Here is a 16591-nt window from a genome sequence, read left to right on the forward strand (position 1 = left end):
GTCCCGACAGTCTGGCTGGCTGTACGTAGCATCTTTGTTTTTGAGTGTGGAGAGCGGTAGCGCAGTAGGTCAGGCGTGACCACACCCACTAATCCGAGAGGCTGCCTGTGCATTGTGGGTACAGTCCATGCATTGTGAGTATATTCCATGATGATATGCTGGCCGCTTTACCACTGGTCGGGTATTAGGTATTACGTGACGAATTTGTGCCATCCTCCATACATTTATCTCGGCTGACAGGCAGCCTGATCAATGTGCACGTGTTCAAAAACAAACTTTCTTGGTGTCACAATCCCACAGTGTGAGAGTTGTTTTCAAAGGCGCCTGCCCTGTGAGAGATCATTCTGCTGTGAGTCTGGAACTCCCTTTCCCCCAGCCATCTGTACTGCACACTTCCTGCCCCTGCCTACGTCCAGGCTCCTTACCTCCTGTGTCCGTGACCACCTCTCTCTCGCTGCAAACTAATTATCTCCCACCGTCTAAAAATACGGTCACGTGGAGACTCTACCGTAAGTACACGTCGTGTTGTAATTGTATTGTGGGCATCTCTTGCCTGGCTGGCGCGCCTGCAGGGCCTGCACAGTGAGAGCCAGGCACGCCGGGTTGGACTGGAGCAGCCGTGGGAGGCACTGCTCCACCACGCGACTCCTCCCCGTCTCCGCGTCGGCGTCTCCCTCCGCTCCGTCTCCCTCCGCTCCGTCTCCCTCCGCTCCGTCTCCCTCCTCCGCGGTGCCCGTTCCCAACGTCGGCGCGCACAGCACCTCCAGGAGCGGAGACACCCACGTGCGCAGCCAAGGGTCCGCGAAATCGCCCCCAATGCCAACGCCATCGACTGAAAAAAGGGCGCAGGCCGTGTCGATTGCGGCGTCGCAGGTTCAGGGTCATTGTTACCTGGGTTGCAACCGCAGCAGGGCGGCGCGGCTCTTTAAACGTCGCAGTCCTGGCTGTGGTCGGGGTTGAGCAAAGTGACGAATCGCTCCAATTTAAAAGGACTCTCACAATTCGGGGATCATATTATATCCATTAAGTTCAAGGAACAGTGTATAATTTGCGTGCATAGCTAATAATTGATCCTTACTTACACAGTTCAATGCAGGTATAAAATAATCGATTTTAAAGCTTAGCTAGAGCGACCGCTCAAGGCACACTTGATCAAGTCAGAGGTTTTGTTTTTACCGTCCTGCCGTTCCCTCGATTCCGCACCGTGGCCGATCTCCTGGAGGTGAGCGCGACTCATCGACCCGAGCACGTCCGCCGCGTGCGGGCACATGGCGGGGTCCACGGCGGCCGCCACCAGCAGGCCGCGGGGCGTGCCAGGAGCCAGCGCCAGCAGCCAGGAGGGGCCCTGCACCTCGATCAGCGCCCGCGCCGCGCCAAACGCCGCCCGGCACCGCCAGCCAAGCGCCAGGGTCTGACGCGCCACGCCCCGCGCCAGCCCGTCCACCGGGCTCGCCGCCGCGTCTCCGCCGACGCCGGATCCGAGCGAAGAGGGACGTGCCGGGACCACGGCGGCGCGGTGGGCCCTCAGGAGGTTGGCGAGGATGTGCCGCGCTTCGTGCCGCACGCCGTCCAGGGGGTGGTCCAGGTTGGCCCACACGTAGCGCTCGACCAGCAGGTCGGCCGCGCGCATCTCCGCCGAAGAGGACGACGAATCCGCCGCTGGCGTGGACGTCGGTGGCCGGGGCGACGAATCGCACGGGGTGGGCGACAGCGAGGTGAACTCGTCGCAGCGGCCGCTGCCCGTCAGCGCAGAGCGCAGGAGCGGCGTCGCGCTCGCCGCCTCGGATCCCAGGCCCGCGAGGGCGGAGGCCGTCCACAGCGTCAAAGTTCGGGCGAGGGTGAGCGCAGCACTGGGCTCCTGGGATCTGGATGGAACGGTGGGCAGGGAGGACTTTGCTCGGTCAGGAAACAACGAGAGTGGATGTCATATTAAACTCATCAGGGCCTGAACCCCAAGTGTGTTGCTGGATGAACAGGAGACATGGAACTATTCCATCCGTCCTCTAGGAATTGCCTGAATTGTCACAATTGGGGGTGGGGGTCACAATGAAATTTAATATTCATTTTTTGTTGAGTGTTTTTCACATCTCTTTAGTACACTGCGTAGCCCTAAATGTAACATCAGCATAATATATGCATCTACTATTCAGTAATCAATAATTAGGAGTGCAATTGAATAAAAAAGCCCATTTGAAATCTACGGACCAAAGCGTGCCGAGTGCACTCCCGGTAGGTTCATCTCTACCCAGCGGTGCCAGCTGCGCTGTGTTTGCGCAGCAGCAAGTTTAAGTGCAGAGACGTCACATTCCATCGGGCGCCCTGGAGCTGGGGCGCTCACCCAGCAGCGAGCTCCAGCAGGGGCCGCAGGACGCGAAGCAGCAGGTGCAGCTGGGGGCCGCTCGCAACGTCCCAGTCAAGCATCGCGAGGGTCCCGTGGCACACGCTCAGCCACGTCTCCCGGTCCTGCAAAACCCGCGACAGCCGTTCCCGCCGCTCCTCCATCACCACGGACGGCCTGTGCCACTTCCCTTTTGTCATTTTGGGTTTCAATCTGGACCGCTACACGACAATAATGTCATTATTAACTACGAATGAGTAGGGGATCAGCACGGCGTCGGGCAGCCAGAGTTTGCAGTTACCCAACAACAATAAGCAACGGAGTGGCGCTCGTGCACAAAGGGGAGACTCACGGAGGCGACAACGTCGCACAAGCGCTGGAAGCCATCGCTCGCCCACGCCGGGAGAGGCACCGCGCCACCGCCGCCGCCGCTGGCGCCCGCCTCCCGTGAGCCCAACAGCGCCAGCGCGAGCTTCGGGTCAGGGTGGGGAGCAGGAATGGAAAACCCTCGGCTGTGCGATCAAACGGCGAGACTGCAGAATCGACTCGATACGGCTATAAATAAACAACCACCGTCGCGACCCACTGAGCTTCATTTTCTTGGTTCTTTCGGTAAAGTCACGTAGAAGGGAAGTAAGGGTATCTCAGAGTTACGTGGAAACCCTTACCGTAGAGGCGGTTAAATTTTCGATTTAAAGCTTTCGTGACTGCAGGGATTCAGAACCAAGAATATGAATCCCTGCAGCCACGAAAGCTTTAAATCGAAAGCCACTGAGCTTCCTTTATGCATTGCTTGCTTTTGCAACTTGGCACATAATCCAACACAATATTGATTTACGTAGTGCTCAAATGCGACCGCATCTCAAGACGCTGTACAAATATAGAAGAAATCCATCAAAGGAGACGAGGAAGACAAGTAGAGATGTGACGTTCCTAGAGGTGGAAGGAGACGGGATGGGCTGAAGTGCAGAGAGGGGACAGCAAACGATGGCATTGGATAGCAAAGGTGCCAAGTGGGAAGCCTTCACCGCGAACACACGGTTGGTCATAAAAGTTCACTTTCCACAAGAGGGGAGAGCAGTGAAGGTGGAGTGTGAGGATGGAGGGGAGGCGGACGTTGGGAGCCGGTGGTAGTACCAGGGGAGCTGGGTCCGTCGCTGTGTCGGGGCCCAACAGCAGCAGCAGCACCGCGGCCATGCCTGCCGCCGCACGACACGTCCGCAGGAACCCGGCTGCCACGGTGGGGGGGGGGGGTGGGGGGGGTGGGGGGGGTCACCCGGAGAGATCGACAGGATGCGTGGGGTCAACGCGTCACACACGGGGCAGCTCCCCCCCGCATCATGTTCCAAGGCAACTTTATCGCGTCGGATAGCAATAATGAATGCCATTCATATCATGATCACAATAGAGCCATTTATTTACCCAGGAAAGCCTCGGTGAGTACAATTACCCCCTTTTGGTTGTACGGCGAGTTCTATTTTTAAGGGGTGTTTTGCAAGCGTTGCCTTTTTAAAGTATCAGCCCGTCAGTCTGCAAGTCAACCACAGTTGACCACACTGGATCAGAGTGTGTTAAGGGATGGGGGGGGGGGGGCGGTCTTGGTGGCATGAGAGCACCAGGTGGACGGGGGAGAATGTGTGGCCGAGTCGGAGCTTTGCCACTAATGAGTTTCCAGAGTCTCTGCCATTGTGACCCCTAAACCCATCCTCTAGAGTCGTTTTGTTTTCGCGAACAGGATTAGCACTCGGAGGAATGGAACGAACCTCCGCCGTCACAGTTCATGCAAGATTCTTTTCTTTGAGAACTGATTTTGCCCCTCCTGCATAACCTCGTAAAAGAGCCTCTGTTCATGTCTGTTGGTCAAAGCGGATCAACCATTGCAATCAACGGTAGAATGATGCCCAAGCGAAAATGCCGCTGAAGCAGATTCTTATGGCCCAACTCCTCAGGTCCACCCCCACCTTTCACTCCCATTTCAACTCCCCCCCAAGCTCCATCCTTCCATCACCTGTCCTCTCTCTCCACACATCGCCAAAAAACCTTTTAGACAAATGGCAGTATTTTTTTCTTTGGCCCATCATCTCCCGGAGACAATAAGCCCGGGCAAAAACCAAAACCGCGAGCGCGCAAACGGGACGGGCGCCTTTAAAAGGGTCGCTCTGGCAGGATAATCGCCCGGCGCTCACGGGCGTGACCTCGCCACCGCCCACCACAGTGGGGGCCCAGGGAGGTCACGACTCTGCCGTTTAAAAACACACACAAAAAAAACGGAGATTGGATGGAAAAAACTAAACGCGTCAATGCCAGCAGATTGCGAATCAATGGCCGTGTTGAGGCATTCACACGGAGTGCGGCGGTCAGTGCTTAGGGCTAAGGCCGGAGGTCACGGTTCAGTTTGCCGAGCATTACTGCTGCTCCGTGTGGGCTACGGGTATTGTTTGTAATGCCGAGATTACCGCTGAATACTGCCGACCGTGCCAAAATTCACAGCGTGGACAAGGACATTGGCAGCAGTGTTTTTTTATTTCTTTCGCTTTTGCGTGGTCACCGCTGTTCTGCAATGCAGAGAGAGCCTGGGAGAGTTTCCTCAATGGCTTTCAATGGCAGCCCCTCTCCCTGTCCTGCTGATAATGGGAGAATTCATCCCCCTTTTGTCTGCGCACGTGCGCATGCGCGCTCGCACACATACACACGGGGGGGGGATCTTTCTTTATCCTCTTTCCACAGAGAATGTTGCCACAACGCCAAACTTGATCAACAGAAGGAAATCACCTCTTTGCAAACCCTCCCAACTTCTTGCATTTTTTTGTTATAAACAGAGGTGCGGGTTTCATATCTTGAGTTTGAACACACGCTTGGCTGGTGAGTAATCAGCCATCCATTCAACAGCATTTATTTGCGCTCACGATGCGTGCGGTGACTAGTGTGCGCGTGCGAGAATGGAGTATTTCCATTCGGATCTTACGAACAATTATTTCACACGACCCCCTGCAGCCACTGGAGGTGATGACAACGCACCACCACAAAGTTAACGACGACAAGAACCCATTATTACGACTCGAATCGCAGCCCCAACCCGTGGCAGTTCATCAAATCGAGACCGGAGAGAGAATGCGCTACAGCGCCCGAGTTCGGACGACGGGCACCGACAGGATGCGGCCGGCCGTGCACCCATGGGGTTTAGCGCGGGGACGGGGGGGAGGGGGGGGGCTCTTTGCTCGACCAAGACGGTAAGAGCTTCCCCTGTTGTTTTCGTCGTTTTTTGTTCAAGCGTTACGTGTTAACGCGCCAACAGCAGGACGCAGGCGTGTGTGTCGTGTCGTGAGCTCATCCTCCTGTTTGGCCCCGGCCCCCTCGTCCACCTTCCCCCCTTGGGCGTCTGCCCGTCCCCTCATCGAACGGCTCACGTTTCACCGCAGAGACAAAGCAGTTCCTACCGATCAATCCTTCAAACCTCACACGCCAGCCCCCCCCCCTCCACCACCACCACACACACAGGCACTCCCCCGCACCCAACACAAACACACGCCTTCACGACTCCCCCCGACGTAGCCACCGCCAACGGCACAGCGCCGTGTCAGCGCGGCATTAAGGGCCGTCAGTGAGCGACTTTCAGACTTAGCAACAGACATCTGTGTACGTCTCTACCGTGAGCCGCATGGCTCACGGTAGAGTTCAGGTCTCATGCTCGCAAGTTCCTCCACATTGGTGCTGCTCTCACGCCCGTCCCCCGGCGCATTTTTCTGCGGTCACCAACCATCGGGCGTGTGCAACGTGTAGGGACTTGATTTTGATTTGCACACGGCTGGAAAATATCGGTCATTCAGCTGCACTATTAGGGGCGGTGAGGAGATTCGGCATGGCATGAATATATTAAAATGTGAACACGTGTACGTTTTAATTACACAACATCTGGTAATGTATGTAAATATTGGGGGCTGTGTAGGCCCGTGTTTCAGCACTTTAGAGGTGGATGTGATTCTCCCAAGCCTGCTGGCCTGCGATGTGAAGAGGTAATGGCGGCAGCACCCAAAGTGGGTTCCAGTCGCTGTCTGTGAGGAGTTTGGAGAGTGTCATCTCCACGTAATTCTTCCCAGGTACGCCAGTATTCTCCAAAACGTGTTTAACAATTCTTAAAGTGAACTGGCCAAACATCCCATTGCAGAACCCTCATGAAAAATCAGACTCGGTGATACTTACCTGGATGAATAAATTCGGCTACGTTCATAATTTCACCTGTTTAGTTATCGTCGCTAACTTCAGTGCGTTACTGACGGCTCACCATCAGAAAGAATGTCCACAAAGCAGCGGAGAAAGCCTGCGCTGGTTGTCCCTAGCGACATCGAGTCCTCGTCCTGAGCCTTCGCTAGGCGCCCCAGTGCCTTCTGCAGCAGCACCATCGTCGTCTTGACCGCCGCCTGCGCCTCGTGCATCCACGCGGTCCGCTCCGCCGCTTTCCCTGCGCACTCCCTCAACGCAGCAGCAGCAGCAGCAGCATAACAACACCCTCCCAACGGCGTCGGCAGCGCACGGCGGCGGCATCAACAACACACCACAGCATCAACGTCCGATTTCATCTTATCCACTTTAGATTAGCTCAAGTTCAAGCATGTATCGATTACGAAACCCACTTCCCCACCTATGACCCGAGTATATTATTATATATATTATTATACAAGGTTACGATTCACTTCAGTAATGGGTTATTTCTTATCTTGTACGTACTGCACCGTCTCATTTATGTTGTGTTTTATGTTCCGTGTCGATTGTTCAGTGTCATTAACACCAAGTTAACATCTTCAGGTCAGTTGCATTTATGATTGACAATTGATTCTGAGAGGGAAGATGCACCGCGCGAATCGCGAGTATAAGAAGTGACACGTCTCCTCCTATTCGTCAGATGCCTACTTGAGTTAATTTCCGTTCACCGGTGTGCTAATCCGGTCGACCAAGACTCCGCCATCTTGTTTGCTGCGCTGATTCTGTCGTCGCGCGACCTCAACTGCGAACTCCGGGTGTTGTTTAGGAAGGCGTCTCACCTGGCTCGGTTGACAGAGTCGGTCAGGAGGCCCAGGAGGAGCTCCAGAACTGGAACGAAACGGACACGCGCGCGCCGATCGCGATTTGTGCAGAAGAAACCCACGGGCGGCGGAGAACGAAAGCGCACAGTTACGCGACGCTCACAGGAACACAGCACCCATTTCAGTTACACACCTGGGGACAGCACAGACACCAAGGCCTCTTCGCCTGCAGGGGAAAACACGAGGAAGACATCAGGCAAGAGTTCAGACTCGTTGATTTGGTGACAAAGAGAGGAGGGTGGTGGTGGTGGCGGTGGTGGTGTCGAGAGACAACAGAAATAAAAGGCGAAGAGAGTGGCGCTGCACTGACCAAGCGGGAAGTTTTCGAGGCAGCAGGCGAGCGTGGACACCGCTAGCCAGCCCGGCCTCGAGGCGTCCGCGGGCAACGGCTCCTGACCGGGTTGGCGCCCGCTCCGCCCCACAGCGTCGCTCACATGCCCGGCAAGGGCGTCGCAGGCCACGACCCTCCACTCGCCACGCTGGGACTCCAGCAGGCTGGGGTCGGCAAAAAAAGCCGCTCGTTAGCCTGGTTATACTGTGGGCACAAGCATTCTTTTTTTTGTATATTTTGTCAACAAAAATTATCCTCAATTGCATCCCGATTGTGCCATTATGTCACGTCACGAAGATTCCACGTGGATCTTCCGCAGGAAAGTGCGACCCTTCTCGCGTGGCACTTTCCCACCTGCCCTGCCACACGAGAGTAACGTTCGCTAATTCCTAGAGCTGGAATTTAGCCATATTAAGTGCAGAAACAAACTTCACGTGACGGTTTTCTGTGCAGAAATATTGCGACAAGGCTGAGACCATCAACTAATGACACTTATGAACCCGGTTCGATCGCAAGCGGATCCACTGGATTCGAATCCAGGATCTTGGTGGTGCCAGCTCAACCCTCTGACCTCTGACCCACCCAACCACCTCAGGAAAAGCTTTCTTAGCGAACCATCAATTACGGTTAGAACAAGGGCCTGGAAAGGCCAGCATCGTTACTTTGTCTCCCAAGTGCAGCTAATGACACACCTGTGCCAGGTGCTTTGTTTTTTTTTCTTTCTCTCGATGACATGGCCACACAGAGAGCCACCCACATAATTACAGACAAACTCATCTCTCCGATGTGAAGACGTCGCGCCGCATTCCTTCAAGCCCCCTGATGCACGCTGAAAGTCAAGGCAGCCGCGCTTGCCGCGCCCCAAGACTTCCCCGCTGCGTCCAGCGACCGGTAAAATCCGTTTGCCGTGTCACCGATTGCACCACCACCCGAGCGAACGTCAACGACGCTGGATCGACAGTCGGCCGTGGGTCCGTGCAGGGTACCTGGCGAGAGCCCGCTTGAGTGGGCTCTTCCACGACACGGTGAGGTGCGCGAGCGTCAGCACGCGCAGGCAGCAGCACGCCACCTCGCGTGCCACGTGGCTCTCGGAACCCGCAGGCGGGTCGCCCTTGGCCGTGTGGCTTGCCCTCTCGCTCGCCCTCTCGCTCGCCCTCTGCAGGGCAGCTCCCACCTGCCAGACAAAAAGGCAACGGCACTGTTAACACCATTAAGCCACCATTGGAACCTCATTTGCCAGTAAAAAATATGATAATTGTTTTTTTACCCTTTTATCTGGCAACAAAACTGACTCCTTGTAAAAAAGGTGTCAGTTTTAATGGCAAATGAGGTTCCAATGGTGTAAATGCTTACCCCGAGCTCTCATACTGCATTGTCTTTGAGTTGTGCGCCTTTTGGCGTCATCTGGTCCAACACCATGTGAGACTAGGCTCTAACTTAAGCTGTCTCGGGTGTGGAGCAATCAACTTCAAGGACAGTGCATACATTATCATAATTATGTTTTTTGTTTGCATTATGACTGCAGGTATTGTGGTCTATGCAAACATGACTCCTTGTAAAAAAGGTGTCAGTTTTGTTGCCAGATAGAAGGGTAAAAAACCAATTACCATTAAGCCATTTTTAGAAACAGTTTGTCTTTAGAAGCTAACCCCCCTTTTCCTGATGACGACCGCTTGTGTTGCGATCGAAACGTCGTAGTTTTTTGTTATTTTCTTTGAACCTATCTACGTGACTTTACCGAAAGACCCAAAGAATATGAATACTGTGAGTCATGTTTAGCGTTTGCTTTGTGTCTTTGGTCATCATAAATCGCATCTGCAATGTGGTGTTTTACAGTGGTGAGTAATACATCTATAGAGAAGTCTTTATTTTTCCAGGAAGCAAACCTGGGTCTCATCTTCTTAGCAGGGTTTTTTTGGACGTTTGGCAAGTTTCATACGCTGTCTTTCCGACAGCCCTGTTCTTCACCTGAGGACGGCTGCTTGCGTTGTGGCCGAAACGTCGTGAGAATTGTATTTCATTATGTTTTATTTGTATTATTTTATTATTTCTCTTCTACGTGACTTTACCGAAAGAACCAAGAAGATTTCTAATAATAATTAGCTTTAAATAGCGTCGTCGTCATCGTCGCCGTCCGTGCGACTTGCATCCCAAGATCGCCGAGCGACCACGGACAAGCTGGAAGGCAGCCAGTCGGTGAGCCGGTGCCAACCATTTCTCAAGCTCTGCAGTCCTATATATATAATAATAAACTAAAATTCAGCCGATAAATGAGTGTTTATGCATGTGGGAGGAAACTGTAGCGCCCGGAGAAAATGAATACACATGAAGAGAGAGATTATATTAAACTATAAAACTACAAAAAAATAAATATTTTACCAGGTAAGGCCCACTTTTTCAGAAGCGACCTGGTTATCACAAATGATAGCTCAACAAAGAAGTGGCTTATCGCGTGGAAATGTATGGCAACAAAAAACTCCAAAGCGCACGTTTCTAAATGTCGAGGGATAAACCAGAGGACCCGGAGAAAAATCCACATGACCACGGGGAGAACATGCAAACTCCAACTATACAGGCATCAGAGTCGGGATCAAAACCTCAACCTCCTGTATACCAGGCGAGGTAATTAACATCATGCTGCTGTACCAGCCTCTCCTTGCGAGCCAGAGCATGGCACCTCCTCCTCGACGCCCACGGGAGGGGAGTTTCTAGAGTATCTTGTAACTCGAACGGCCGGGGAAAGGCCACGTTTACTGGAGAAGAAACAAGCTCCACCGTGGTTCCCAACCCGTGGTCCGCAAGGCTTGTGGGAAGTAAAATAAAAATAAAAATCATGACGTTTCGGAGGCAACACAAACTTCCGTCTTCAGGTGGAATCGTCACAGCACGCTTGCTGTATCACTTGATACAGCAACTTGATACAGCATCATGCTGTGACAGTTCCACCTGAAGACGGAAGCTTGTGTTGCCTCCGAAACGTCGTGATTTTTATTTTATTCTTATTTTACTTTTATTATTTTTAATTTTTTTATCTACGTGACTTTACCGAAAAAACCTAAGAATATGAATCCTTGCAGTCACAAAAGCTTCAAATCTAGAATTGTGGGAAGTGGTCCGTCAAACGGCTGCAGACACAAGCATTTGGAGAAATGTTGAAAAGTATGCTGTCGGAGCACGACGACAAGCAGCGCAACAACTCGTGCGGCTTGGCAGTGGCAGTTCCGCGGCTCCACAGAGGATGGGCACCAATGCTGTTGACGAAATCAGAAACTTGCACTGCCCCCTACTGGCAGCATGGAGTTGTGCGTGAATGTTCATGCGTGGGGAGCGGTGGTGTAGTGGTTAGCACCCTGCACTTCGAAACCCGGTAACCCGAGTTCCATTACCATTCGCGGTCACCACCAGTGACGATTATCTGAACCGGTCCTGGGCCTCCCCTAGGTCGACTCAGCCTCAAATAAGTACCTGGTGTGGTGTGTAAACATCGCCACTTGAGAGACAAAGGCGGCTGGGCTAGTGCTGGCTACCCACCCCTCATGTGCCATGCCCGCCTTCATAGGTGCTCGCTAACAGCACTTGCCCCAACAGTCAGGCTATACAGGGGATCTTTGTCTTTTGTGTGCATGTTCATTTGTTTTGTGTACGTGTGTACATTTATACTGGTAGGAACCTCCTGGTTGCACCAGCGCACAGGGGATTATTGTGTCCGTCGTGCAGGGAGGGGCTGGGTGGGGAGGGAGGGGCTGGGTGGGGAGGGGAGGGTGGGGAGGGGCTAGGTGGGGAGGGTGGGGCTGGTTGGTGAGGGGAGGGTGGGGAGGGGCTGGGTGGGGAGGGGCTGGGTGGAGAGGGTGGGGAGGGGCAGGGTGGGGAAGGTGGGGCTGGGTGGGGAGGGGCTGGTCACTCCGTGGTGCCCTTTTAAAACTAAACGTTTAACCTACTCACGCCGGCTTGTGCCCGCCCTCACAGTCGGCCATATTTGCGGAATACACCACGCCACCATTGACCCTGCAGGCCATTGACCGAGCAACCCAACGTTCCTACCAGCTCCATCCGCAGGAATGTGTTAAATACCAAAAGTAGACAGTCCTTCGTCAATATATTGCTGCATGAAGGCCTCCCCCCACCCCTTGGTTGTGGGGATTTGTTTCACCAAACTCAGCCATGCTGGTCGGCGCAGGTTTGTGACCTTGGAGGGGCCCAGGACTGGTTCGGCTGTCACTGGCCATCCATGCCAGGCACAGATAGGAAACGAACTCGGGCCGTACGCGTGCTCACGGACGCCTGTGGCCCAACGCTTTGGAGACAAGGGATGGTGGATCACATAGATTCGTAAAACTGCCAAACCCGCCGAGTTTCTCGGTGGCCAGAAGACAGCACGGCAAGAATGTCCGCTTCTTATCCCCGTGTACGCACGGGGATAACACAAAGCAAAGCACTCGTTCACGTCGGCGATGGACGTACATCCCAAGCAAGCCACTCCTGAACAACGGACATCGGGACTCCAGAATAAACAAATACATGTATTTAGATTATCTAACATTATTGTCGTATTGTTTCGACAATTTAAGAGGGCCCCACCTTTTTGAGTTGCGCCAGTTGCGCCATGCCATCCGCGAGCTGCACGCAATCCAGCACGGCTCTTGCAGCCTCGCCGTCCCCAGCGGCGCTGTCTGCCAGTGCTGGAACGACAATGGGGCCCACACTCGTGACACCGCTCCACGATTATACCTTGACGAGAGGAAGTCGCGCTGGGAGGAACGCGTGCGCATGGTAGAGGAGGGCAGGTTACCGAGACAGGCACTGAAGTGACAGCCTGAGGAAGGCCCACAACAATTATAAACGATGTACCGACTAATAGGGTTTTTCCCCTTTTTTCTGGCAACTGACACCTTTTGCAAGGAATCATGCTTACATTAACCACAATACTTGCAGTCAAATGCAAACAAAAAACAATACTCTGATAATTTATGCATTGTCTTTGATCAATCAATTTTAAAGACAATGGCAGAAGAAAGGCTGCGATGGCGATGTGTGGTGGCAGCAACGGCATTGTGACGAGACTCTTGAAATACTCGGGCAGAGCGTTGCAATTCCACATGAATCTAGCACAGCTACCACTGGTCAACCAGTGGAGAGGAGTGTCGAAAAGAAAGGGTCAAAGTGATTGTCTGCTCAAGTGAGCATTGAGGCAGTGCTCATCTCTTGTGTACAGCTCTAAGTCAGCGGTGGAATTTCCACTTTTTATGGTGGGGATGAGTCTATCCATGCGACAACCGCTGTCGACTTCCCCTACAAAGCGGTGTGTATTTTATCGACCTCGAATGGATGATGGGTTGGGTGAACCCCAAACTCGAAATCTGAACTCTCAACCTTTCGGTTGGGAGCTTCTCACTGTTCCGCTGAGCCACCTGACACCGACGTAACCAAGTACGATGATTAGTTTTGTGATTTATTCTCCGACAGCGTCACACACATTGTGCTACTTGTAGGTGTCTGTGCTGTACGAGAACACGCCAAGGGTCTCATGTACTCAACGTCAGTCTTTTGTATTCGTACGTACAGCCGGGACGCACCAATGCAGTCGTAACTTCGCCTTCCACGACGCGCACATCCATAAAACTCAAGCGCCACTCAGCTGAAAAAGCTCTTGAGATGTGGTTGCGATTTAGACGTCACGTCTGTAACTATAAAACTATACAAAAAAAATTTAACTTTTTTTATTTCACCAGGTAAGGCCCACTGAGCTTTCGTGACTGCAGGAATCCACACTCTTTGGTTATGAGACAGACTGTTTTAAAAGGTTTGAAATGGGTGTAGCCCAAGGGTCATAAAGAAGTGGCCGGGGCTAGTGATGTTAATGTGAGAAATTAGCATGTAACTGTAAGATAGGAGGAGAGTGGCCTCCTGGACGAGGGCATGGAAGTGGCTATGTGTAAGTGAGGGATTAGCATGATGTTAAAGTGAAAAATTAGAGGACACGGAACCCGGAGAAAAATCCACACAGCCAAGGGGAAAACACGCAGACTCCAAATATACAGCAGTGGTCAGCGTCGGGATCGAACCCACGACCTGTCAACCAGGCGAGGTAGTTAACATCTCGCCACCGCGGGGCCCCCTTCAACTTAAAATAAATATAATCGGTGACGTTTCGAGGAATGACCCTTCTTCATGGCACACGGACCAACGAAGAAGGGCCAACGCCTGAAGCGTAGCCAATTCTATCCGATTCAGATTATTTAAAGGCGGCATTGTTGACGCATGTGTTGAGTTCTTTGTTAATTGTGCCTGATCGCCGCCACCACCACTAAGTAATGTGTTATTGAACTTTATTTTACAAAGGACTTGGGGGGGTGGGGGAAGGCCGGGTGATTGACACGGTGCCCACCGTGGGACTGTTCGCAATGACCACGTTCACCCACAAGAGGGCGCACGAATTTATTTGGAATGACAACACCATGTAACACGAGTTTTGTTCCTGGGTACGAAGTGTTATTTTCTAATTGCTTATGCCTCAAAAGTAGAGAAAATGGCGATTATTGCCCACAAACTTTGCTTTTGTGACCAGGAATTTATGTGAAGGAATGACACAAATGCACACCACGTTTTCTCATTGAAAATTGGTAAATTTCAAAATATCAATGTCCTGATCACAAAAGGAAAGTTTGTGGGGAATAATAGCCGTTTTCTGTACTTTTGAGGCATAAGCAATTAGGAAATAACACTTACTACCCAGGAACAATTAAATATGTTTCTGTTACACAGTGCAGCAACCAAACACGCACGATGACGGTGACGATTCCGAATGAGCAATTCGGAAAAAAATTATCCCGTAAAAACAAAGTTTTTCACTATAAATCCTTTATATGCGTGGCGGCTAGAGTCCTCTCGTCCTCTGGCTTGAGATGGCTGCCACCTATGGGTCAGATGATTGCATTGCACCATTAAGCAATTGGTAATTAAATATAATATTTTTGTCCTAAAAAGTGTAACATTTTGGAAAAAAATTTTCACGAACATTAATTGTCACGCACAACGAGTCTGTGTGGAAAATGTCAGCTCGATTAGATCACGGGAAGTGGGTTAAAAAACGACCGAAAGATTTGCACGATCCTAAGCAAGCACGCGAACTTAATATAAAGGATTTTAAAACAACGCCTTCGAGGAACCAGGGAGCAATATCTGTGATTTTACTTGTATTGTTTATTTTTAAACTTCGGTTCCGATTTAAAAACAAAAAAAGCATAATATTATTGCAAAACTTGAGTTTTCCCCCTCTCACTTTTGTAAAAAATAAAATCGATTTGAATCGTCGTCGGTTAACGCTTCCTCCTTTGGTTAACTCCCAATTGAGGTTAACTTGAGCGGCGAAACTTTCGACGTACGTGGAACTTCTTTCGCACCGTACGTAGCTTGTGGCGTAACCGTGGCGACCGCCGTGACACACGAGACCCACGTGCACGAGTTTGTCTTCACGGGTTGGCAAGGGTGATGGTGATGATGGTGGTGATTGATGATTGTAAAACACCCTGAAAGTCACCACATCCGTCTCGCCATCATCGATGGTCGAGGTTGAAGATGCGCGTTGCCACGTAGCAAAATTCTTGTACCGTGTGATTGTGCACAACCCTGTGGATTGTGTACAATCACACGTGGATGAAGTCTCCGCCAGGGGGGCGGGTCTGTTTGACCATACTTCACTTTGCTGATCGCTGTTACGTTTCCACAATTATGAAAAAGCACGTGATTATGACATTCGCACGAATTATCACGAACGGCCATCGTCATTATATCTTCCTCCACCACATTGATGACGTTGTTGTTGTTGTTGTTTTAAGTTAATTCATTCACCAGTAGTGCATCGAAGGCGCCTGCCGGGGAGTAACTTAGAAGTCTTTATTTATTTATTAATCAGCTCTCGCTCAGGACGATTCAAAACGTTCGCGTGGGGGGAGCGGTGGTGCAGCGCTTAGCGGCGACCCGGGTTCGATGATTACTCCGCTCACGGCCACCAACACCGACGTCGATTAATTATCCGAACCGGTCCCGAGCCTCCCCTAGGTCGACTCGGCCTCAAATGAGTAACCTGGTGCGGTGTGTAAAAGCATCGGCCACTGGGGGGGAGGGGAGACAAAGGCGGCCGGGCGTGGCGCTGGCCACCCACCCCCCTCGTGTGCCGTGCCGGCCTTCATCGGCTGCTACTCGCTCGCAGCACTTGCCCCAATAGACTGCCCGGGCTACACGGGGGACCTTTGCCTTGACAGTCGGCGACGTGGCCTCGGTGCGTCGCCGCTCCGCGAGCTCGTCGGGGTTTTCGTCGCATCGTCCGGCGTCGTTTTCAATCAATCGGTGAACGCACGGGAGCTAATCGAACATCAGTCATGTTGGCATCGCTCACACCCGCCACCATCAATCAACCAACGTGTGACTGAACCCTTACTGTGGGCCATTGTGTCGTAGTGGTGGTGGTGGTGGTCGCAGCGAAAATGAATCAAACGCTCGATGACTGCGTGCGGGTGTACCGATTACAAGAAAACAAGGCAGCGTTTGAGTGAATTAGCTGCTGCTGATGCCGATGCTGCTGCTGCTGCTGCTACTGCCGCTGCTGCTGCTGCTGCTGTACTCACTCGTCAACAGCTCCAGTTCCCCGGCGTCGACCTCAATGGCACCGACGTCCGCGGCACCGCCTCTCCTCCTGCGGCCCATCCTGGCGCTGATGTTGGAGGAGGAGGATGGGGGGGGGTGACGATGATGGAAGCGGTGATCGTTCGTGGTTGAGTGGTGGCGGTGGCGGCTGATGAGTCGGAGTCGCCGCACGTGCGTCGAGACCGCCCCTCGACCCGG

General features: G+C 52.5%; 1 protein-coding gene across 4 annotated transcripts in view; it reads right to left on the bottom strand.

The window, feature by feature from the left end:
- The window catches only part of LOC133347089 (tRNA (32-2'-O)-methyltransferase regulator THADA-like), a 42656-nt gene extending 26065 nt beyond the window's left edge, over nt 1–16591 (bottom strand). For 3 of the 4 annotated variants that reach the window (XM_061559040.1, XM_061559038.1, XM_061559039.1), the window contains exons 1-12: nt 16375–16591; nt 12329–12429; nt 8737–8924; nt 7730–7914; nt 7553–7585; nt 7378–7426; nt 6621–6808; nt 3476–3570; nt 2691–2810; nt 2339–2463; nt 1177–1865; nt 554–832 (exon numbers count right to left, since the gene is read on the bottom strand). In XM_061559040.1, the coding sequence (XP_061415024.1) occupies nt 554–832; nt 1177–1865; nt 2339–2463; nt 2691–2810; nt 3476–3570; nt 6621–6808; nt 7378–7426; nt 7553–7585; nt 7730–7914; nt 8737–8924; nt 12329–12429; nt 16375–16453 (2131 nt within the window). In that variant the 5' untranslated portion in view covers nt 16454–16591. Of the gene's footprint in view, nt 1–553; nt 833–1176; nt 1866–2338; nt 2464–2690; nt 2811–3475; nt 3571–6620; nt 6809–7377; nt 7427–7552; nt 7586–7729; nt 7915–8736; nt 8925–12328; nt 12430–16374 lie in introns of those variants that run through there. The other variant, XM_061559041.1, reaches the window with a different exon arrangement.

Source organism: Lethenteron reissneri, chromosome 25, assembly GCF_015708825.2.
Source record: "Lethenteron reissneri isolate LAM-NWPU_2019-01 chromosome 25, ASM1570882v1, whole genome shotgun sequence".
In the NCBI taxonomy this organism is placed as follows: Eukaryota; Metazoa; Chordata; class Hyperoartia; order Petromyzontiformes; family Petromyzontidae; genus Lethenteron; species Lethenteron reissneri.